Here is a 23,528-nt window from a genome sequence, read left to right as displayed (position 1 = left end):
ATCCTTAATATCGAAATAGTCTGTGTCCTCTTATCCTACGGTTATGTGTCCTTTTCCATTACATATTCACACCATATGAATATTCTCCTGTTGAAATGGCACTTCAAATCATCCCAAAACATTTCCACAACAATACCGTAACATCTCAAAGAAAAGACTAACAATGTAAAAGTCTACCGGGCCTAGAAATGGACAACAATGCCATAGAAATGCAGTGGTAAGATATGAGGCTACAATAGGATCTCAGGAAACATTATCCCTTCTGAATCTTTTTTTATTTTTTTTTATTTTTCATTATTTCCTAAAATAACTCAATGACCAATTCCCACAGTCAGTGAAAAGGAAGTGAGAAGAAAAGAAGTTGATCTTTTGATGTGAACATGAGGATCAGAACACTTTCATTGGTCGTCATGTATACTAAAGGTTAAGAAAAATCAACAGTGATAGCCGGGCGGCTACGCGGTAAGAAATCTCAGAAACTACAGTGTCATGTCTTTTGCTCTTTTTTTGAAAATCCCCAAGGTGAGAAAGAGGTGATGGGAAACATCACGAGGACAATTTTTTTTTCTTTTTTGTCACTATTCTACCGGAACGTTAGAGCAGGGAGTTGAGATCCTTGGTTGATAACTTGTCACGTGTGTGTGTGTGTGTGTGTGTGTGTGTGTGTGTGTGTGTGTGTGTGTGTGTGTGTGTGTGTGTGTGTGTGTGTGTGTGTGTGTGTGTTATAGAGAGAATGGGTTGTGCGTGTGCAGTGGTGGCAAGGTGATCACAAACCCTGCTGGGCAAGAGATGCCGACACCTGGTCGGCCAGTGTGGAGAGTTGCGGCGAGTCGGCCATGTTGATGCTGCCTGAGGAGGAGACGGTGCTGAGGTCGTGGGGTGAGTCCTCCAGGGAGACAATCTCGGCGCCGTGGTCGGTGCGGGCCTTTGCTGTCTCGCGGAAGTTCAGCTTGTGCGACTCAATCTGGTGGGAGGCAACATGGACACCATAAGGTTTACACTTCCCGTGTCCTTGCGCTGAGATAGAGCTTGAGTTCTGTTTGACTCTTCAGAACTCTCACTTTAGGCACGGTTGTCTTGTATGACTTTAGGGGTCAAACATGCTCAAGCATGGAACAGGTAGAGTGAGAACATCCTAACTTCCCACTTGTGGAAACCAAAAGAATTTGCTTGAGAGATTTATGATGTGGTGTTTAACCAATACCCTTGGGTCATTTAAAAGTGATTTATCAGTACAACCTCTAAAGGTTGGTGTGCAACAGTGGAGTTCCTTAGTTCTACTTAATACCCTTTGATGAAAAGCTCTTTAGAGAAAGCTTTGTAATATGACCTTATATTTCAAACTGCTGCCAAATTGGTAGTTCCCTTGTGGTTCTCAACTCATGACCCCTTTAAGACTACAGCTAGTAGTTCTAAGGATTCTACATATTTAAGTATAACATCATTTGAAATAAAATAGCAAAAAAGTGATCATTGACACCCTCTCTGACGAACCCCTACATCTGTTTTGTGCTCTCTCGTGGCAGACACCTTTTTAGAGATACAACTGCTCTTGATAACGTCCTTACCTTTTATGATTACCATTGTAAAATACCCTTGAAGCAGAAAACCTTAACTTTAATGAATGAAACTCACTCAGGTGTGGGAGTAATATCAGAACTTGAACCCTGCAAAAACGGCAACCCATTTTGTTTAAACTCTCCCCACTACGTTTCTATTCTACATGTGATACTTACTGGAGTCCTCGATCAGAATCTGGGGGTTGCTGAGCATGGCTGGTTCAGGGGATAGGCTGAGGCTGGTGGAAGAGGACGGGGCAGGGGAGTCACTGGGCTCCAGGCCCAGCAAGTCCCCGTTTTCGGGGGTGCTTGTTTTGGTACTGCCCTCGCTCTCCCTCCCCTTCTCTCTCTTTAGGGTGCAGTGACCCAAGGTGGGTGGTTGGAGGGGTTGGGGGGTGGGGTGTGTCATGAACAACATGAAGTGTCATGTTTTTAAAAAAAAAAAAGAAAAGAAAAATAAAACAGAGAAGATGGAAATTAAAATGAGAAATTAAAATGAAATGAGTGCAACCAAGAGCAAAACTTAAACGATGAGTTAAAATACAAATATGGTCAAACATAAAACCTTAAAATCAAATTAATATTGGTAAAATATGGGACCAGCACATAAACCACACTGTAAATCTGGTTTGAATAACACTGAAAAGTAAACATAAAATGGCATGATTGGCATTTGAATAAAAAGGGGTGTGCTACTCGGGAAAGAAATGAAGAGGGCTTCATGGAAAGAGGGGATGACAACAGATACAAGGATGAAAAGAACAGAGATGGACAGAATGCAAACACCAAGCAGCAGAGAGAGAGGAGGGGAAGGAAAGCACGCAATCCCATGAGCCACTGCCATCAGCTGGGTGATTGTGCCTGTGCCTGTGTGTGTGTGTGTGTGTGTGTGTGTGTGTCTGTGTGTGTGTGTCTGTGTGTGTGTGTGTCTGTGTGTGTGTGTGTGTGTGTGTGTGTGTGTGTGTGTGTGTGTGTGTGTGTGTGTGTGTGTGTGTGTGTGTGTGTGTGTGTGTGTGTGTGTGTGTGTGTGTGTCTGTGTGTGTGTGTGTGTGTGTGTGTGTGTGTGTGTGTGTATTTGTTGTGTGCCAGTGTCTGAGTATGTGTATGTGAAAGCATATATATGACCATGTATTACTGCATGACTACTGCATACTAACACGTAAGCCCCGTGCTTGAACGTCATGCAGGTTAAAGGTCAGCGATTTGCTGTTAGTGCATCACTACTTCCGCTCTACATCCCAATGCCCTCATAAGCATACAGATGCTATTATAGCGCCCACAACCAGAGCATGCTATATCATCTAGAAGCTGCTAAGCCACAGTATCCCAGAGGACAAGTGCTAACACTCACACTCTACCATAAAATCCATTTAAGCAAACAGGGAAACATCAGATGTAAGGGCTAATGTATAGACCGACAATCATTTTTACAAATGTCCTTTTATAGACGTCATGTTATACTACAGACTGTTTCATACCATGTAGTCTATTAGAGATTATGCATCTGTGTTTATAAACCATATGTGGTGTTGAATGTTTGAGTGGTCTTTGGTGGTTTCATATTATATTTTGGTATTCAATATTAGTGGCATTCAACTCACATGTGCACATGACAGTGATGAGTTTGGAACTATGAAAAGCATACCATGGTAACTGTTAGTAATACTGCCAGTGTATTCTCATATTTTGTAGACCTTATATGCAAGTAGTCTTAGTTTGCATTTGTACATATACTTAGCGGACATATAGAAATTCCTCGAGTTCAAAGTAGCTGTTTATATAGAAAACTACTAACTACAAGAAGCCTAGTTTGTGGTGTTATTCCCTTTGTGTGTCTGTGTATGTGTGTGTGTCTGCGTATGTGTGTGTGTGTGTGTTGAAACATTCTCTCACCCTTCTCCCTCCACCTCCTGGCTTGTGGTGGATGTTGTCTTTAGAGCCGCACTTCGACTGCACGTTGGTCAGATCAATCTTCTTGTGGACAATCTGAACCTGGACACAACAAAGTGGCAGAGGACATATTTCACCAACACCGTATGCTGCATGTAGCTCCTCTCAGTCCAAAGCGTTTGAAACTGACCGGGTGAACAATGCATGCTGGGAAAGCACACCTTGACTCTTGCACCTACTCAGTCAAACAGACTGAACACTGTTGCACGTGGGGGGGGGGGCATGATTTACAAGCCTCTAGAAAATACAGAAACCAGTGCATACTAAAGTGTGGTGTAGTGTACTACTATATAGTGAGACATACTAAGTGTGCAACCAGTCATTAGTGCATTACCACTGCACAGTCTAAGTGTGTTTGCAAACAGTAAGCCGATAACACACCACATTGATTAATTGATTTCAGGGGTTCTGTTACCACCTGATGAAGGGTGTTAGAAGATATTGAGTGGGATCCTGTTAGTAATCACACAAGTAAGCAGGCTGTTATACACTTCACTGACTATAACAAACTGAATGCATCATTCGCACCATGACACTGCACTTCCAAGCCTTCCTTTAGTGTGAGTACGGTATGCATGCATAGTATACTACCCTAATGATTTCAGGACAGCTATACAACTAATGGGCCCGCCCTGGCATTGATTTTCTGCTCACTAAAAGCATTAACACACTCTTAGATGACAAGGAAGTGAGCCCTCTGGGGGGGTTGACATGGAGAGGCTTTTAATGGCCCCGTCCACTGATGCTTAAGGCTCTGGGTGGGGGCGCTGTTTCCTCACGCCTCACCGCTGAGGCTGTCCTCCTTGTTGATTTGCACGTCGTAATGAAATCATTTCCACTTGCCGCCAACTCAACTCGCAGCATGGTGCCACCACAACCGGCGCCAACATGTGGGGGGAAAAAGTGTGTGACCTTTCAGCTCACCAACATCCCTCCGTCCCACCTACAACCCCCCAGCTCACACTTCCAAATACACAACACCCCCCCCCCCCCCCCCAACTTCCAACACCACCACTATCCACCCGTCTCTGTCCAGCAACCCCACCCTGAGGTGACCTCATCGCTGACCGTGAAAGCCGTCCGGGGGCCTGTGGGCCTCTGTTAGCGCCTCGGGACACAAAGGTCTCAGTATCCCTCTGCCCTGTCCTGTGACATCAGCCTTCCACTGGGGCCCCAACTGTTCAGCTACAAAAGGCAGCGAGCGAGCCAGTGGCAAACGTTGACAACAACACTGGCTCTGTTAAGTGCTGGAGAGGTCGTAAAAAACAACCCGGTGTCCTGCAGTCAAAGTGAAGGACTCTAATACAGAGCAGCGAATTAGGTTATATCAGATGAGGGTGAGGGTGGTGATGGTCTGCAGGGATTATTTTTGGATTTTGTTGTTTATACGTTTAAACAGATTTCTTTCATTATTTATATACTAGCTAATTTTTGGATCTGTTATTACTTCATGTGCAGTGATACAGAATCAATGTCATAGTCAGTGAGCTAAGAAACGTATGAATGTATTGCATTTAAGGGGGAGAGTATTCAAGGATCAGCATTATCTGTGCCATTAAATATTGATTTGATAGCTTCTCTATCTTGGCTTGTGTGAAGAGCAGGGATTAAAGGCATAGTTAGTGCTAACATGATGTGGACTGAGCTGAGGTCAGTATGTAGAGAGGCAACTGAGTGAAGAAAAGGATGGGGATATCTGAAGCAGTTTTGGTGAGGGAATAAAAATCAATGGGCATAACTGAAGGAGGAGCCAATGCTGTCAGCACATTGAGTTCTTCCCATAGTTACTCACATTTCCACCTCCAGGCACATGTTTGATATTGTCTTTGGAGCCACATTTTGACTGGACATAATTTAAGTCCAACTTCTGATCAAATATTTGTAACTGTAAAAGGACGAGGAACAGATGAGCTCTCTTCAAACTTACCCTTAAGACCCACCAGGGCCCTTGCCTGAATACAAATGGAATCTCACTGAGCAACAACTGTTGGTTGACTTGATATAATTAAAAGGATCTTAAAAATGGAATGCTTAAAATTTCAACAACTAGAAACAAGTCTTTGAAGGGACGTGACTGAACATACAAGATAGGGAGGGTCCACTACTCTGGGTGTGTGTGGGGAGGGAGTTTTGGGGGGGGGGGGGGGGGGGGCGCTCCACGTCTGTCTACTGCAGCTTTACCAGAGAGGAGTGAACACTCACAGCTGGGTTTCAGGCAATATAACGCCACAAACAGAACATGCTAGCTGTTGTTAGACAGAGCCACTAACCCATTACATGTGCACTTCCCGCCCCACAGGCAAAACATGTCTTGACGGCACATGTTTTGAAGGGAATTATGAGTTTTGAGACTTCTAGGAAGTGACAGACAGGAGGAGACGCCACACTACACCCTTGACTCAAGGAATTAGGAACGTAGGAATTCTCATGCAGTAGGTTTATTTTGCTACAATATTAGATCATTTGGTAGAGGAGTTGATTGGAAAACGTGCGTTAGTTGCTTCTGGTAGACGAGGGCAGTACAGGACAGAGACTAGACGGGGTTTTCCTGCTATACCGTTACTCACATTTCCACCTCCTGGCACATGTTTCATATTGTCTTTGGATCCACACCTAGACTGGACACTAGTTAAGTCCAACTTCTGATCAACAATTTGAACCTGAAAGATGGTAGGGGGGGTTGGGAGAGGAGGGAGGGAGAGCGTTACACTTCAAGAGAAGCAAACAGCATCAGAGGACGCTGATGAGGAGAACTTAATTTGAGAGAGAGAGAGAGAGAGAGAGAGAGAGAGAGAGCAATGTTCACTGCTGTGATCCACCACAAATACACAGAACGTTTAGCCTGGTTTGCACCCGTGGATGTTTTATTGGATGCCGGACAACTATTTAGGACATTTCTATCCTTGGTGCAGCACTTAGTTGGTGCAGTGAAGGTACGACAGGTGTGTTTAAGGAGAGTGAAATGGTGACACAGGCTGAAAAAATAGGGCAATGACTCCAGAAATAACTGAGTGGGAAAAATGTGGAGGCCATTCTATAGTTACTCCCTTTGCCACCCCATTTCTCAGATTGAAATGTTTATACACTAGCTTGTCTGGGGATACTTACATAACAGTGCAATGATTTACAGTCAACGTCATAGAGAGTTACCCATTTGGGAGTGCAACATTTTTGGATTTCCACGGTCTCAGTATGATTAAATATCCCACTTAAATTTCATTTAAATGATTATTTCCCATCAGAGAGAAATTCTACAGCTAAATTCATTGGCTTTTCTGACAAACACATCTATGGGTGAGTGCTTGGCCACCATAGGATGAGGAGATACCAAGAATTGAGAGTAACAGGGTGATACGTGTTGAGTTCAGGTGGGTCTGAACTGTGGTATAGTGAAGACACTTAACCAGTGAAGGACACAGTGACATTTGAAGGTACGTATGGTGAGGGAATTATGAATGGTCATAACTCAAGGAAGAACCAAGACCATAAGCATTGTGTTCATCCCATAGTTACTCACATTGCCACCTCCCGGTACATGTTTGATATTGCCTTTGGAGCCGCACTTAGACTGAACATTACTGAAGTCCATCTTCTTCTCAAGAATTTGCACCTGAAAAAAGGACAAAAATGCAAAGAAAGAGAGGACAATTATCTTTCTTTTTGAAAGCAAAAGTGTCAAACTGAACAAATAAAATATATATTGGGAAGAAGGAAAGAGTCAAAAAATAGTGTGGAGAGACCTTTCTGCATCACAGAGGAACAAAAGTGCATCATATTGTTTCACATTCAAGGCCACAATACTTGAAAGTGACCTGAACAGGATGATTAGTGCTTTATTGAGGTTCTAGATCATGGTCAGTACAGTGGCTTTGCGCGAGCAAGGAGGATTTTGAGGGTGGGGGGAGGGGTCTCTGCTCAGTGTTTCCTGGTGAGGGTGAGCGAATGGTCATAACCCATGGAAGAACCAAAACTGAAAGGTGCGGAGTTCACCACATAAGTTTACTCACATTTCCACCTCCTGGTACATGATTCATATTGCTTTTGGAGCCGCACTTAGACTGGACATTACTAAAGTCCAACTTCTCATCATATATCTGTACCTGTAAAAGGTAGGGGAACAGGTGAGTTCTTTTGAGGTTGACAAAGGCAGCATCAGCCAACGCAGGGACCAATGACGAGAGCAATTTCACTGAAGATGAGGAGATGACACTGTCGTCTGATCACATTACTATTCCCTCTAACACTGCATGTACTACTTCTGTACTATACCTGTAGAAGTGACCTTTCTGTGTGCAAATTACATCCATAGAACGTAAAAGCGTACATCCATGAAGATTTTCCAGTTGAAATTATCAAAATGTAAAAATGATTTTACATTGTTAGAGTCAAACAAGAACATTTGTCTGAATTTGGAAAAACACAAAATTCAGTGTAAGAATATTGCACTGGAAGAAAATGGGTTCCAAAAAATAATTCTGTTATGAGAGATTTTTTTCTTTCTTTCTTCCATGTCTGAGTAATAGTTCATTAAAATAAAGTAATGCAAAGTTTGTATTCCATTGGCCAGTCCACAGAGTTGTTTGTCATACTTCTCAAAAACTGGCATCAAAAAATACATAGACCTCCTTTGAGAGGATCTGAGCATCCAAGCTTTTTGAGATAGGCATGCATTGTATGCACATCAAACCTTTCCACATTTTCCAAGCATTTTCAGTTAATTCCCATTTTCCAACAGTTTGGACCAACTGCATCTTCATGGATTGGTATTCGAGAGTAGCAAATCCACACCCAATCCAAATCTACAAATACTTGTAGAACCACAGCAATAGAAATGACCAGAGGCCATTTTATTCCTTACAATTAGCTAGTAGCTGGATCTGTTATCAAAAAGATTGTTTGGCATATAAGTATGTGCGATCATAAGAACAGACTAGAATGCCTTCAACTCTAGACAGAACCAAGGCAATGAGGTTCTGAGTCAATCCCCTGGTTACTTACTCTGCCACCTCCTGGAGTATGCTTGAGGTTGGCCTTCGAGCCACACCTGGACTGGACGTTGCTGAAGTCCACCTTCTGATCGAGAATTTGGATCTGATGAGAAGGACAGGGCCCGAGCCAGAGCTTAATGACTGAACATTACCTTTGAACCACAGAATCATGGGACAGGACCTTCACTGGATTTCAATGGTCAAAATGTCCTGTGCTAACCACTGAAACTAGATTTCCTGTCATTTGTAGTTCACACATATGCCAACAAAAAAATATGTACTTTTTTGACAAATATATTCAGAAATATTTCATCTGAGATTTGTCACTGTGCTCATGATTTCATAATCTCAGGAATCTAAGAAAAGGCCTCAACTATGATCTTACTGTAATGGTACAATAGACAGTTCCACAGTTACTCACATTTCCACCTCCTGGCTGATATTTCAGATTGGCTTTGGATCCACATTTAGCCTGGACACTGCTCAAGTCCATCTTCTTATCCAGAATTTGGACCTGGAAAGACAGAAATAATAAGTAACCCTGTCTCCATACACACTCCCAGAGATAGATAGAGAGAGAGAGAGAGAGAGAGAAAGAGAGAGTGAGAGAATGAGAGAGTGAAGTTGTGTGAGAGAAAGCGAAAAGAAACAGAAAAGGTGATGGTTAGTGATCGTGTGAGGATTCTAGGCAGTTGTTGTGGACGTTGTCATAATGACGCTTGAACGAGGAAGAGGACATCAGGGATATAGCGGAAGCACTCGGTGGTAAGGAATGAACGAATGGTCATAACTCAAGGAAGAACCAAGACTGGCAGCATTGAGTTCAACCCATAGTCACTCACATTTCCACCTCCCGGCACATGTTTCATATTGTCTTTGGAGCCACACCTAGACCGGACATTACTAAAGTCCAACTTCTCATCAAATATCTGTACCTGCAAAAGGTAGGGGAGAAGTGATAAGTTCTAAAGCTATGTAAAGGACTCATAAGAGCCCACGCCTGTGTACAAGTACATATTACATTAATGTTTTTTTTTTGTTCCTTTAAGAGAGCAAATTCAACTGTTTTGATTAGCAACGTGCACCTGTGGAAGGGAGTGAAGAGAGGGACAGCATGGGAAGAGAGAGAGAGAGAGAGAGAGAGAGAGAGAGAGAGAAAGGGAGTGAAGAGAGGGACAGCATGGGGAGAGAGAGAGAGAAAGAAAAACAATACTACAGTCAGTCTCAAAGGAGACTACAAACAATTATTAAACAATTAAAACAATTACTTATTCCATATACAGTATACTGTCTATATACATAAAATATGTAATGATAACTGATATTAATCAAATTAAGCTGCTATAACTGATATAACTGAATGCAATACAATTAGAAAGTATATACAGTATAAATATGCAGCTTGTAATACATTCACATAAATATATTGTTAAGAAAAGAAATGAGTTTGGATTCTTTGGTTGGCAAACAGGGAGTCCACAACTCTGTGCTTTGAACTAAATGGACTAATTCACTCACTAAAGCCTGCTTCTCATCTTACAGCCAAACTGAAAGTACTACAGCTCACATTCTCTTTCAAGGTCACTATAAATAAGAGCACAACCCCTAGGGTTTGATAGCTCACTGAGGCCAACAGCCACCCAGAAAACCTTTCTTAAAAGCAAACAAAATGTCTACTTTCACCACAGTGGAAGTGGTTGGGGATAAAAGCAGCTACCCACTGACTTCAGAATATAGTGTAAAAATATTTTGTCAGCTAATATGATGTGTTGTGAACTACAAATAATCTCTTGCTGTTATAAACAGACATGAGGCAACGGTTACACGATGCTGTATATTGGTGCACAAGACTAAACTAAAGCTGCCTCATCATGATGGAGCCCTTTATGCAGCTTTCATTATGGGCTCTCTCTTTTACTAAACTTCAAAGACACCGCAAAAAAGCATGCCTCATTCAAATGAATCACATATGAACTAAGGAGAGAGAGAGAGAGAGAGAGAGAGAGAGAGAGAGAGAGAGACAGAGAGAGGAGGCCAATGTTCATCACGGTGATTTATCACAAATACACAGAATGTTCAGCCTAGTTTACACCCATGAAAAATGAAAAGAAAAACGAAAACGGGAAAAAAAAAGAAGAAGAAAAAAGAAAAGTGTTTACCTGTCCTCCGCCTGGCTGGTGCTTGAGGTTGGCCGTGGAGCCGATCTTGGACTTGACCCCCTTGAGGTCAGGCAGCGGGGCGGCGGCGGCCAGCGGGGCTGGTGAGCGGCCCTTGAGCGACCCGGGGGATTTGGGCGTGGAGCGGATCACGGCCACCTTCTTAATCTCCTTGCCGGTTGCGGGGGACTTGGTACCCAGCGATTTGCTGGCGGGGGATTTGGGGGTGCCAGGGCTGTTGCCCCCACTCGCATCGGTGGCCTTGGGGGAGACTGATGGAGGTCAAAGGGCATGGGGGTTATACAGGCACCACAGCAACTGCTAGGGCTCCTCACCAACATAGTATGGAAATACCAACTTAAGGTGATGACACATGGGGTAACTTTTTGAGCAATGTTGCTGGGCAACCACATAACCGATTCCATGTGTTCTGATTGGATGATCATGATAAAAGTTGCCAAGAGCAACATGGAACACGGAGCATTGTCCAGCAACATTGCTGATGATTTTTCTACCTAAAAGATGCCAGTGTGTAAATACTGTATGGCAATGGCATAATCACCAGCTAGTTGGACTGTATAACCTATAAGACCTGTAGAGCAGAGTGGTCTAATCATGCTGTTAACTGATATCGTAACTAAACACCTTGGTGTATTTCTTAGTACATTCTACTGCAAATAGTCTTAGTACTCATAATGTGCCTCTTCCCTTTTCCTCACTTTGGAGTAATTTACCTTTGCCATTCTTGGCAGAAGCAGCTTTGCCATTGACTGTGAAAACAAGCAGAAAAGCCCATTACATTAATGTACTTTCTGCTGCAAAGTCTCAAAGATTAAAAGCTACGTCAAAGGAATTATACTACTCAAGTAGAGTCATTTCTGAGTGCCCCCTGAAGGGACAATCATTCTTTTGTCCTAAGATCTCTGCAGTCAAGTTATTCCAATTAGTTCCATATTCAGAGGCCTTAGAAGAGCTTAGTAACTATAACAGTAACAGACAGTTAAACTGGATGGAGTGATGGGGGGGAGGGACAAATTAACTACCCGACTGAGTTGGTGTCATGGCTGGGATCTTAGTGCCTGCAGCATGAGGTCTTGCACCTGGAGCCTGCAAGCAGAAAAATCATGACATGTTTCCAGTTTTTCACCAAAAGCACAGAAACAACAAACACAACATGCTTTGAACTCCTCAAGCAACAGGTAGGCTACCGGTCAATAGATTATGATGAAAAGGAGAGGATGAGGAAATGGGTGCTTAAGCAAAGTCTAGAAGCAGTGGGGTTGATTTAATAGACGTTAAGTCCTTATAGCTAGAGTGGGAAGCCGTTAGAGAAAATATCTCATGTACTTTTGAAAAACATGGCTGCTGTAGGCATTAAGAAAGAGCAAGGCAAAAATGTGTGCCTGGTTTAAGGACTTGTAATTATGCATAATTGCTGTCACCATTCGTTCACAGCAATGGCTTACTTCCACTAAACAATGCCGGTAGATTTCAAGCCTATGCTGTTATTATGATCACTATGCAGACACTAGTTATGGTCTTGACAAAGGTTCACAATAATAAGGCTGTGATCCCTTTGACACTTCTTATCGTTAGGTCAGTACAACATGCGCAGGGATTAGGATCTTCCCACCATCGGTTTAGCGGGGGTGACGGAGCGGTAAGCAGCAGGCACGTGCCCGAACCTTCCGGTACTCACCCTGAGCCGGCTCTCTCTGGGCCCAGAGATGGGGGGCTTGGAGGGGGCTGGAGGGCACCTGCTAGAAGGGGGGGTTGGGGCTTTCCTTCTGAGGGACGGGGGGACTGCGGTGGGCCTTTTTAGGGAGGAGGGTCTAGCTTTGGAAAGGGGCGTTCGGGTGGTCTTTGTGGCCCGGATGTGGGGATGAACATAAACAAGGTGAACATAAAAAAGAATGGCTATAGAAGACAAAACCATTGCTGGCGATGAAGAATGATAACTAGTAGTTGTACAGTAGTTGGGTGGGTGGACAGGAGGTGTGAGGTGAGGATGTTTGGTAATGATATTATGAAGGACAGGTGTGACTTTTCCATAAGGGATGGTACAGAGAAAATGGACAGCAGTAGCCACTGTCACCTACCCGCTTGTCAGCATCAATGTCAGCCTTGGGTTGTGCTGGGGAAGAGAGGGACACAGTGCATGCATTTAAAGGGTGAGTTCCGAGTTCCAACACACAAAAATGTTAATACAAACCAAATTAAGAATATTTGAATTTGGCATGTTTTAAAATGTGGCTTTGCCCTGACATTACAGAAAACTGAGATTCATTTTGATTGTTGAGGGATAAAATTGTCAATGTTTGAAATATTAGTCTAATACCTTAAATTCTAATACCTAAAGCTTTCACAAATACAACAAATCCATGAAATCTGTGTGTGTGTGTGTGTGTGTGTGTGTGTGTGTGTGTGTGTGTATGTGTGTGTGTGTGTGCGTGTGTGTGTTTGTGCACATGCCTGCGTGCAAGGGTGTGAATGTGCAAGCTGCAACAGTGGTGACCCAGTAAACTCCTCTAAAATGATGATGATGCGACTCACAGAAAGACACACACACACACACACACATACACACACACACACACTCTCACACACTGCACACATGCAGAGTGACATGCAAACAGGACGTGTGGTAAAAACATGGCCAGTAAAACTGGATTAATTCAATCCCAAACGTAACGAGGCTGCAAGACCAAGGGAGATAAGACAGATCCAATGAGAGAGAGAGAGAGAGAGAGAGAGAGGCAGAGAGAACATAACGAACGGAAAAAAAGCAACTTGGCCTTTGCCACGACCCAGCACTGATTTGCAGGGCCTGGATTAACCAGGGAAGATAGAGAGTGCCTCACAGCTTAGCGACGCTGCAACAGAAAAAAAGTGTGGGAAGAAAAAACGGAACTGAACGGGACAGAGTTGACGAAGTGGGAGGGGGGATTTTTGGTGAGCGTAACCCAACAGACCTTTGAACTGCGCGACGGGAACGTATGACTTTCTGGCGGGCGAGCTTTGCGACGCCGCTCTCTTCAAGAGAGGAGAAGCTCCGCTGGAGCCCTTTGCGTCACCAGTCCAACTGACCGGCCTGTCTTTGGTTTGAGGGTCGCCGCTGCTGGCATCTGACTGCGTGGGACCAGACGGCAAGTGCGAGCCCTGTCCGTCATCGTCCCTCTGGTGCCTCTGGCCGTTCGGCTGGACTGCGCTGGCGGGCCCCAGAGGGGAGGAGTCCCTGCTGGGCGGCGGCGATGGGAAAATGGCCCCTTTTCCCTGCAGCTGTTCCCCCCGGGGGGCGCCGGTGTTCCCGTCCGGAGGAGGCGCTGGGGGCGTCTGTTCTGAGCCGGCACTGGCACTCGCTGGGGGACTTCCCGACGGATTAGGTGCTGATCCCCTCTCCCTCCCGGGGGAGATTTGACGTCCCCCATATGCTGCCGCGCTCTGCTCTGCAGACGCAAACATCCGCCCATCGTCCACTCCAGCAGCGGCGCCCCGGAGCTCGTCCAGCTCCAGCGGGCTCTCCCCGACCGCCGTCAGGTCCTCCAGGGCGGCGCTCCGCACCAGGAAGGAGGCGGGCGGCTCGGCCTCCAGCGAGAGGCTGCGGGCCCGGTCAGGGCTGAGGGAGAGCGGCCGGTGGAGCGGGTGAGTGGGCCCTGCTGGCCAGCTGCTCCTTAGCAGGTCCTCGTCCTCCACCTCCTCCTCTTCACTACCGATAGGAAAGCTTTCTGCGCCCGTCGAACCCCACTCGCGTCCCAGCTCCGCAGCGGCAGTGGGGACTTGGGTCAGAGGGAACGGCCTGGCCTCTACTCTCGGGGGACAGGCCGAGTCTCTCTCCATGTGACTCCTTCCTCTCTCCCCTCCTCCAGAGCTACTAACTGCCCCGACGCCCCCAGCACGGAGGCGCCGGCCACTGGGATCCTCTGGCGGTTTTCAAAAAGCAAGAATCATCATGAAACTCTACCTTGCTTATTACATGAGGAGCAGCAGCATGTGCCGATTTGTAAAGAGTTCAGAGCTCTCAGCAGTCCAGTAAAGAAAAAGACACTCCTGTTGTGTCCATTCCTTTACTAGGTATGTAAGCAGAGAAGACATCTGGCACATTCTGAGGCTCCGCTAGACTTGTATTCAACAGTTGCCAATCAAAAGAAAATCCAGAGAAGAAAATAAGGAGAAAATTCATCCCACAGAGAGGTCCACAAACGGAAAATGTACCAACGTAGTGCAATTACTTGCTGGGCGTTTTCACCACGCAAGAACAAGAAGTGAAAGTAGTATAACAAAAAAGGCATCAATAAAGACAAATGAACAAAAAAGAGATTCCCAGTGATGGAAAATCAGGAAGTATGAAACAAAATGGAGAGCAAACAGAATGGAATCCATGTTTTGTTACCATGACAAAAACACATTCAATGGTGATGAATGGTGAGGGTAACTGCATTATGATTGGGCACCAGAGGAGTGTTCTATGCTTATGGTGAGGGTCACGGTCAGAATTAAGGTTAATCCATTTGGTAAAATATCTCATTTTGTGCCCAAACCATAATGTAATTAAACCCAGACATGACTATTAATCCTACACTAAATGTGGTGTGTGCATCATTTTTAGGTATCTTCAGTGGATCTGCATGAAATTATTTACCTGTTGGAGAAGCCATGTTTCCTCCACTTGCTGAAATGGAATAGAAAATAGAGATAGTGAATTAGGCAACTATATGTACTGACAACAGTTCTGCGGCAAGTATAATAAAGGAAAGCCGAATTAATTAGGATACACAAAAGAAGCTATATTTGCAACAATATTCTGCACCAAAGTCTATGTGAAGCACAAAGTGTTCTTTGTCCACACACAAGGGAAGCCAAGCAAAAAAAGTGCGGGCAGGTTACCAAACATTTCAAACTATTCAGCAACAGCAAGGAACGTGTCTGGTGTTCCCAACTCATTCCACCCTTGCCTTTCCCATGTAGTACCCGTAAGTCAGAGATGAACGGTCCAAAACAAAAGCATCATACATTCATAGAGCTACTTGTTCAGGCCAACTCCTCTATTTCAAGGTGGGATGACTATTATCCTGCACTATGCCAACTTATATCCTTATTGTAAAGGAGATTAGACAAAATGATTTGTTAAGAATGTCTTTTGTTATTTATTAAATATTTTTCAAAATATAATTTATTCTTTGGTGATCAAAACATAAAGAAGGCTACCAAATTACAACATGTAAACTGGAAATGGCAGAAATGGAAATGGTATAAGCCCACACTTAAGGGTCCTCTTAATGTTAAACTCTGAAAATAAAAATATTAGTATTACTATGTAACATCAACAAAGCGGTTCTGGAAAAACAGTCTGGCCCCAAATGAACATGGATCAGAGCCAGATTGCCAGGGTCAACTGCTATGCAAGCAGAAAATCACAACCAAAAACAAAGCCATTCTAGAGGAGACTACCACAAAGCACAGCATTTCATCTCAAAGCAAAGATTATCTTTAATAAAGGACGAAAAAAAAACGCTGCATTTTCAAAACATCATACCACACTCCTCCCCCTCACCAGAGGGGGCGATGTCAGCTTCAGAGTGCTCAGACACAGACAATTGTCCATCATCAGCTTCCTCTGCTGCAGGTTCCAGGCATTCCACTATGGGAGAAATGCTTAATTAGAAGAGAGGTATGTCTGATTGATAGGGAAGGGATGTATAAAGTACTGCCACACACAAGTAGCCAACACAAAAGGGGAAGAGGATTTTCTAAAGGTGTCTTCTGTTTAGCTGTTGGAATAGGATAGGACAGAAACGCAAGCGAATAGAAAGCAAATCTAAAAAACATGTCTATACCAAACTGCAACTGAAAGTAATGTTAGTATCAGAAGCGAAGGTACATTAAAGGCAGGAATTGCAAAGATTTCAAAAGCGAATTCAGGAGGGAGTCTTTGGCAATTGGCATTCCAATAAAAGCAAACGAAGCCAGGCAACTTTTTGTTCCAAACCTGAGTTCAACTAAAAAAGCACAAAGCTCAGTAGAATACATATTGCAACAAGCAAAATCTCTGTCAAAAAGAAGTTCAAGCAAGCCACTCCACTCCACAACCAGACTGTCATACCTAGTTGCCCCTCCTCAACAGAGAGGGCGCTCTCAGTCTCAGCGATGGCAGATGGGGAGGCTAGCCCACACTCTGTCTCTTCCGCTGCTTGCTCTAGACACTCTGCTTTTTAAAATAAACCCCAGACAACGTAAATAAAAGCCATCACAGCAGACACAGAGAGTAACGTAATGGATGGAGAATGGATCATGATCCAAGATAGCACTCATACCGAGGTCCCCCTCTACTCTAGAGTGGGCGCTCTGAGCCTCCATGACCTCCGATGGTGAGGCAAGCTCATCCTGTAACCCTTCTGCTGTTGCTGTTGGGTCGTCTGCTGTGGAACAATTGCTTCAATTAATGATTAGTAATTGCATGAGGGAAACCAACACAAAAGAGGAAGAGGATCTTCTAAAGGGATATTCTGTTTAGCTGTTGGAATAGGATAGGATAGAAAGGCAAGCCAATAGAAAGCAAATCCAAAAAAACATGTCTACACCAACTGCAACTGAAAGTAATGTTAGTATCAGAAGGAAAGGTACATTAAAGGGGCCCTATGCAGTTTTGGCCATTTCTTCACTGTTTTCTCACTTTTTGCTCACAGTTTTCTCTACGGAGCTCCCCCTACAGCTTCAGAGTATACATTTTATGACACACCTCGCTCGGTCAGTCTGCCGTTTCCTCTGGCCCTGTTCCTCAGACTACGGTTTACTTGCTTTCTGTATCTTTTTGCCAGCTCTGCCATGACGATTATCTGAGAAACTCCATCGCTACCTTGTTCTAGCCAGGGTCTGGCGTGTATGTGTGTAGTGCTGTAAAACAATTCTTTACATTGTGAGACCGCAAGACTTTCTGACTATGAGGCCGGCGGCCCGCCAGACCAAAGTTGCAAGGCTGGTTTTTCCGCTCACAGGCGCTAAGGAGAAGCGAGACACCTACCACTCAACCCGAAAAAAGTCAAATAACCATTCCAATGACTCTGAAGCTGTTCAGTTTAGGTAAATTAAGCTAAAAAACTGCATAGTTTCCCTTTAAAGGCAGGGAATGCAAAGATTTCAAAAGCAAATTCAGAAGGGAGTCTTTGGCAATTGGCATTCCAATAAAAGCAAACGAAGCCAGGCAACTTTTTGTTCCATACCTGAGTTCAACTAAAAAGCACAAAGCCCAGTAGAATACATATTGCAACAAGCAAAATCTCTGTCAAAAAGAAGATCAAGCAAGCCACTCCACTCCACAACCAGACTGTCATACCTAGTTGCCCCTCCTCAACAGAGAGGGCGCTCTCAGTCTCAGCGATGGCAGATGGGGAGGCTAGCCCACACTCTGTCTCTTCCGCTGCTTGCTCTAGACACTCTGCTTTTTAAAATAAACCCCAGACAACGTAAATAAAAGCCATCACAGCAGACACAGAGAGTAACGTAATGGATGGAGAATGGATCATGATCCAAAATTGCACTTATACCGAGGTCCCCCTCTACTCTAGAGTGGGGGCTCTGAGCCTCCATGACCTCCGATGGTGAGGCAAGCTCATCCTGTAACCCTTCTGCTGTTGCTGTTGGGTCGTCTGCTGTGGAACAATTGCTTCAATTAATGATTAGTAATTGCATGAGGGAAACCAACACAAAAGAGGAAGAGGATCTTCTAAAGGGATATTCTGTTTAGCTGTTGGAATAGGATAGGATAGAAAGGCAAGCCAATAGAAAGCAAATCCAAAAAAACATGTCTACACCAACTGCAACTGAAAGTAATGTTAGTATCAGAAGGAAAGGTACATTAAAGGGGCCCTATGCAGTTTTGGCCATTTCTTCACTGTTTTCTCACTTTTTGCTCACAGTTTTCTCTACGGAGTTCCCCCTACAGCTTCAGAGTATACATTTTATGACACACCTCGCTCGGTCAGTCTGCCGTTTCCTCTGGCCCTGTTCCTCAGACTACGGTTTACTTGCTTTCTGTATCTTTTTGCCAGCTCTGCCATGACGATTATCTGAGAAACTCCATCGCTACCTTGTTCTAGCCAGGGTCTGGCGTGTATGTGTGTAGTGCTGTAAAACAATTCTTTACATTGTGAGACCGCAAGACTTTCTGACTATGAGGCCGGCGGCCCGCCAGACCAAAGTTGCAAGGCTGGTTTTTCCGCTCACAGGCGCTAGGGAGAAGCGAGACACCTACCACTCAACCCGAAAAAAGTCAAATAACCATTCCAATGACTCTGAAGCTGTTCAGTTTAGGTAAATTAAGCTAAAAAACTGCATAGTTTCCCTTTAAAGGCAGGGAATGCAAAGATTTCAAAAGCAAATTCAGAAGGGAGTCTTTGGCAATTGGCATTCCAATAAAAGCAAACGAAGCCAGGCAACTTTTTGTTCCATACCTGAGTTCAACTAAAAAGCACAAAGCCCAGTAGAATACATATTGCAACAAGCAAAATCTCTGTCAAAAAGAAGATCAAGCAAGCCACGCCAGTCCACAACCAGACTGTCATACCTAGTTGCCCCTCCTCAACAGAGAGGGCGCTCTCAGTCTCAGCGATGGCAGATGGGGAGGCTAGCCCACACTCTGTCTCTTCCGCTGCTTGCTCTAGACACTCTGCTTTTTAAAATAAACCCCAGACAACGTAAATAAAAGCCATCACAGCAGACACAGAGAGTAACGTAATGGATGGAGAATGGATCATGATCCAAAATTGCACTCATACCGAGGTCCCCCTCTACTCTAGAGTGGGGGCTCTGAGCCTCCATGACCTCCGATGGTGAGGCTAGCTCATCCTGTAACCCTTCTGCTGTTGGTGTTGGGTCGTCTGCTGTGGAACAATTGCTTCAATTAATGTAATGTAATGTTAGTAATTGCATGAGGGAAAAACACAGAATATTAAAATATATGTGAAGCGTACACTACTACTAAAAAAAGACTAATCAGAGACTGAAACACAGCATACAGTACATGTTGGTTGCGCAGTCAAGAAACAGGCTAATTTTCAAGCCATAACAGTTTAAACAAAAGAGCATCCCTGCCAGTCAAGCTTAAATGCCAAGCTGTTGCCAAGGGAAAGACCTCATACCAGTGGACACCTCCTGACCAGAGGGGGCACTCTGAGTCTCCTTCAGCTTAGAGATGGACACAGTCCCATCCTTTCTCTCCTCTGGCACAGGCTCGGACTCCTCAGCCTCCACTGCCGGCCAAGCGTTTCAGTCAGAGACAAAGAAAGTGCACAGGGGGGGGAGCAGCGTCCATTAGATGTTTCACATAAGCCAGGCTAGCCAAAACCTCTAACTGGACCCTGATACATTAGACCTCGGTGATGTGAGGGCAGTGGTCATAATGGGGCAAGAAAAAGGCACAGACACCTACAGGCTGAGCAGAGAAATCCCTGAGTTAAAGCGATGGCTTGCGTAAGTAATGAGACTTTCTGCAAGAGGCTTATGTAACCCGTTTCCTGTGTCATCATGACCTCATTCCCTCCGCCGGCTACTGTGGAGAGGCAGTGCCTCGCCCCACCCAGAATAACATTGCATTTCAATTTTGTAAACACTGATGGATCCACATGAACCAGAACTGATGATAAGAGCCGATCTACACGTGATATGTGGCAGCAGCACATACCTTTTGATAACAGGCTTATTTGAATCATGGAGCTTTTCATGATGTTTACTGTTCACACAATACTTATTTGACCATGAACAATATAAGTGCTGATTATGGATCATTACAACATTTCTCACTCAAAGGCATTTTTTGAGGCATGTCAAACTACTATCTACAGCACTGTACCAGACTACCTGTGAAATTCTGTCCACATCTCTACACCTCGGCCAGCCAGAGCTAGGCTACGGTCACTACCTACGCATCTATCTAATGACCACACCACATCTAGCTACGGAGCTCGTCTGAGCATACTCACGCTCGTCTGAGAGGTCGACACACATGCCGTTCGTTTCTGGAGGTGGGTGCGAGCCGTTTTGGGTGAGCAGTCCCCGCTGGATGTGGAGTGTGAGAGAGAGGGCGAAGGGGGGGAACATGTGCACTAGCGAGGGCTGCAGACTGGGGAACGCTAGGCTACGCACTACCAGGCCGGAGAGTGAGTGAGTGTGTGTGTGTGTTTGTGTGTGTGTGTGTGAGAGAGACAGAGAAAGAGTGTGTGAGAGTGTTTGTGTGTGTGTGTGTGTATGTGTGTGCGTGTGTGTGTGTGTGTGCGTGTGTGTGTGTGTGTGTGTGTGTGTGGAGAGGTGGGGGAGTTGGGGTTGGGTTGGTGGTGTGTGGAGGAGAGAGGTCACGGAGGGATGAAGAGACAGCATTATGGCACGTCCTTCTGCATGCCAATGGACGCAAGACAACGGGCGCCATTGTGCAGAGTTGGCACGGACTCTAGGGTTCACTCTGTCAGTACCACAACTCTGATTACCCCCCGCCCCCTCTATTTCATACACCCTCTCCATCCAATCCCCCCCAACCCTCACTCCACCCCAAAACCCACAACAGAGTGAGGGCCTCTCTAGTACTGCCCACCCACCTGCCCCACACAAAGACTGCATTGGGGCTATTTCAGTCGTACAGCCATTTCCTCCTTGCTCATATTTGGGGAAAATATTCTCATACTGGAAGTTTAGCCTCTCCCGTGGGATGTTATAGAAGTATGTGTCAAACGTTCCAGTTATAGAGCACAAAAAAAGATGACCGCCTTTGGGAAGTTCTTTGTTTTCGTGGTGTGAATGAATAATTCTCTCATTTTTTAACTGTGATCAAATACATTGCATAGTGGCAGCCTACCAAGACACCAAAGTGCATTGAAAAGCCATGATGAGAACACAGCAAACCATGTTTAATGTCCAACAACAGTCCCTACACTACTGGGCCATATCAGTGAGCTTCAGTGTTGTCTAGGAGGTCTAATCTGGCTCTGGGCAGTTCATCAGCGTGCTACAGTTTTCTCCAGCCTCTCGAGGAGCCACTGAGGGAAAGAGGCAGTCTTTTCAGAGGGACAAAAGTGACCAGCTGAATGGAATAGAGACACAGTAATGTCCTGTCCACCCCCCCCCCCCCTTACTCCCTCTCCTCTTTTTACAGCGGTCTATTGACCAAAAAGAAAATCATTTAAAACCATTTAACGATCACTAACAGAGCCCAGCGGTCTATTGAAGCGACATCGCTGTCCCTTGAAAGCTGGCCTTGATCACAGAGCTGAATTGGTACCCACGAGCACATTCCAGGGGCCCAGGGTTAGGACTGGTTCGAACGGGCCAGGACACGATGGACCAGTCGGCCGGGCCATCCGAGTTGGGTGGCGGCGGTATGACCCAGATGCCTGGATTACAGCGCGAAGAGCGCAGCTGCAAAGCCGGGATTGAGCGCAAACCCAACCCAGTCAAGCATGTTGTATTTGCTTTATGTAAAAGGATTAAAACAAAAACGCCACAGGCCGCGCAGTTCTCACGCAGTCAGTCAGTGAGAGGGCAACAAAAAAACAGCAAGAGCACAGGGGACAGGAAGAAACAGTAATAATAGAACACATGGAATTACAGGCTTGTGGTGTGTCTCTCTCGCACGTGATAGTATTAAATCTCCAACATGTAAAAGTATTCTCGTTGGGTTGGAGGTCATTCCTCCAGCGTCTTAGCAACACTGAATGCGCAGAGGCATGCGTGACAATCAGGGTTAATTAGGACAGATGATTCCCATCTGCTTGTTTTAGAGGCCATGAAATTTAACAAGCTGCTAAGTCATCTAATATGTCTGCCTGTTACACTGTGATATATAAACTCTCGTCTATTGTTCCTGTTCATTTCTTGAGAATATCCAGAACAATTGTCCAATTTAACTGATCTCATATTTAAGAATACAGAGGCTGTCCCTGGTGAGGCTGTTATTATAGCCTCTGAACGGGTGGCTGGATCAGAATTTTATATATTCATTTGATATGCATGCACTGCCGTGAGAACCCAAGGTCAGGTACTGTATGTGACCAGAATATTTTTACCTGCAATGGTCTCTAAATTTAGCATTAATCTGTCTGAAGGCATTTCAGGGGAAAATAGCAGTGGTCTTCTTTGTGACCTACCCCTCCCCCAAAGGCTGTTTTTTCCTGAGGGATAATCTAAGCTTCCACCAGATTGGCTGAGACCTACTTGGGTTTAAGAGACAGGCCAGTATGCTCACCTTTCATTGGACAATCTCCTGGTCCCATGTGCCCCACTGCAACGCCGTTCTCCTTATGGAACTGGTTGCCATGGTGATGGTCATTGATGGTCATACCGGAGAGGGAAGTCGCCATGGTATCCGAGGAGTTGTAGTGAAGCCCGTGGCTGTTCGGTGAAGAACTCAGGAAGTCCTGGTGCTGCTGGTCCATAGCAATTCCACTAAAGGCTATGAAAGAGTGGGGAAGAAAGACAGAAAGAAAGAAACAGACTGTGTTAGACAGAGAAAGAGAAGAGAGACATCACCAGAACAATAGGATTTCTGAAAGAGGGTCATATTGTCCATGCAGTGAGATGAATGAAATAAAACAATGCCTCCTCCCCCAACTGAAAAAAGCAGCCATGAACAAGCACTAGTGGAGCCAGGTTAGAAGCCACTAATGCTCGGCTTCTTCCCACTGCAAATTCACAAAGGAATAATAATAAGAAGAAAACAGAAGCAGCCAAAAAGCTATTTACCATAAGGACACATCTACAAACACATAAAGAACAAACCTATTCCAATCTTATTCAAGATAATCAGATCCACAAAAGATTACATCCAAAAAAGTCACCCTCTTGCTTTCCCAGGCACCATGTAGCACCTAAATCAACAATCATTCACATTAAAG

General features: G+C 44.8%; 1 protein-coding gene and 1 long non-coding RNA gene across 4 annotated transcripts; both read right to left on the bottom strand.

Annotated features, from left to right (window-relative positions):
* Positions 1-824: 824 nt before the first annotated feature.
* mapta (microtubule-associated protein tau a) lies at positions 825-18,383 on the bottom strand. 3 transcript variants are annotated; one of them, XM_076298172.1, is made up of 17 exons: positions 18,195-18,383; positions 17,984-18,088; positions 16,965-17,069; positions 16,754-16,858; positions 16,205-16,291; positions 15,293-15,322; positions 13,626-14,573; positions 12,753-12,787; positions 11,697-11,760; positions 11,388-11,423; positions 10,657-10,925; positions 8,919-9,011; positions 8,508-8,600; positions 7,027-7,119; positions 3,453-3,551; positions 1,737-1,908; positions 825-964 (listed from the first exon to the last, which is right to left on the bottom strand). In XM_076298172.1, exons 1-17 carry the CDS (start codon positions 18,235-18,237, stop codon positions 960-962), a joined length of 2,382 nt encoding a protein of 793 aa, XP_076154287.1. In that variant the 5' UTR covers positions 18,238-18,383; the 3' UTR covers positions 825-959. The 3 variants fall into 3 exon arrangements, with proteins under 3 accessions (XP_076154287.1, XP_076154288.1, XP_076154289.1); XM_076298173.1 differs by lacking the exon at positions 7,027-7,119 and adding an exon at positions 6,077-6,169 and having other exon boundaries at positions 17,984-18,085; XM_076298174.1 differs by lacking the exon at positions 7,027-7,119 and adding an exon at positions 6,077-6,169 and having other exon boundaries at positions 16,965-17,066; positions 17,984-18,085.
* An 807-nt stretch (positions 18,384-19,190) lies between these two features.
* LOC143137852 (uncharacterized) lies at positions 19,191-19,987 on the bottom strand. Its single transcript, XR_012990119.1, has 3 exons — positions 19,788-19,987; positions 19,425-19,529; positions 19,191-19,318 (listed from the first exon to the last, which is right to left on the bottom strand). It is a non-coding gene; the product is annotated as an uncharacterized LOC143137852 (long non-coding RNA).
* Between the last annotated feature and the right edge of the window lie 3,541 nt (positions 19,988-23,528).

Source organism: Alosa pseudoharengus, unplaced genomic scaffold, assembly GCF_046254945.1.
Source record: "Alosa pseudoharengus isolate Yale_2024_CS ecotype anadromous, Long Island Sound unplaced genomic scaffold, YU_APseudo_1.1 YU_APseudo_1.1_scf_21, whole genome shotgun sequence".
Taxonomy (NCBI): Eukaryota; Metazoa; Chordata; class Actinopteri; order Clupeiformes; family Clupeidae; genus Alosa; species Alosa pseudoharengus.
This window is presented reverse-complemented; position numbering and strand designations above follow the sequence as displayed.

What these genes read in the sequence shown, in the direction of transcription:
- mapta (XM_076298172.1), bottom strand. Translation starts at nt 18,237, where the DNA reads ATGGAGGCTCAGAGCCCCCACTCTAGAGTAGAGGGGGACCTCG. An exon ending in ACATTGATGCTGACAAGCGG is followed by an intron (nt 11,761 to 12,752) that starts GTAGGTGACAGT and finishes TTCTGCTTGCAG; the next exon opens with GCTCCAGGTGCAAGACCTCA. An exon ending in ACCAGCCAGGCGGAGGACAG is followed by an intron (nt 9,012 to 10,656) that starts GTAAACACTTTT and finishes CTGTCTTTCCAG; the next exon opens with GTCCAAATTCTGGATAAGAA.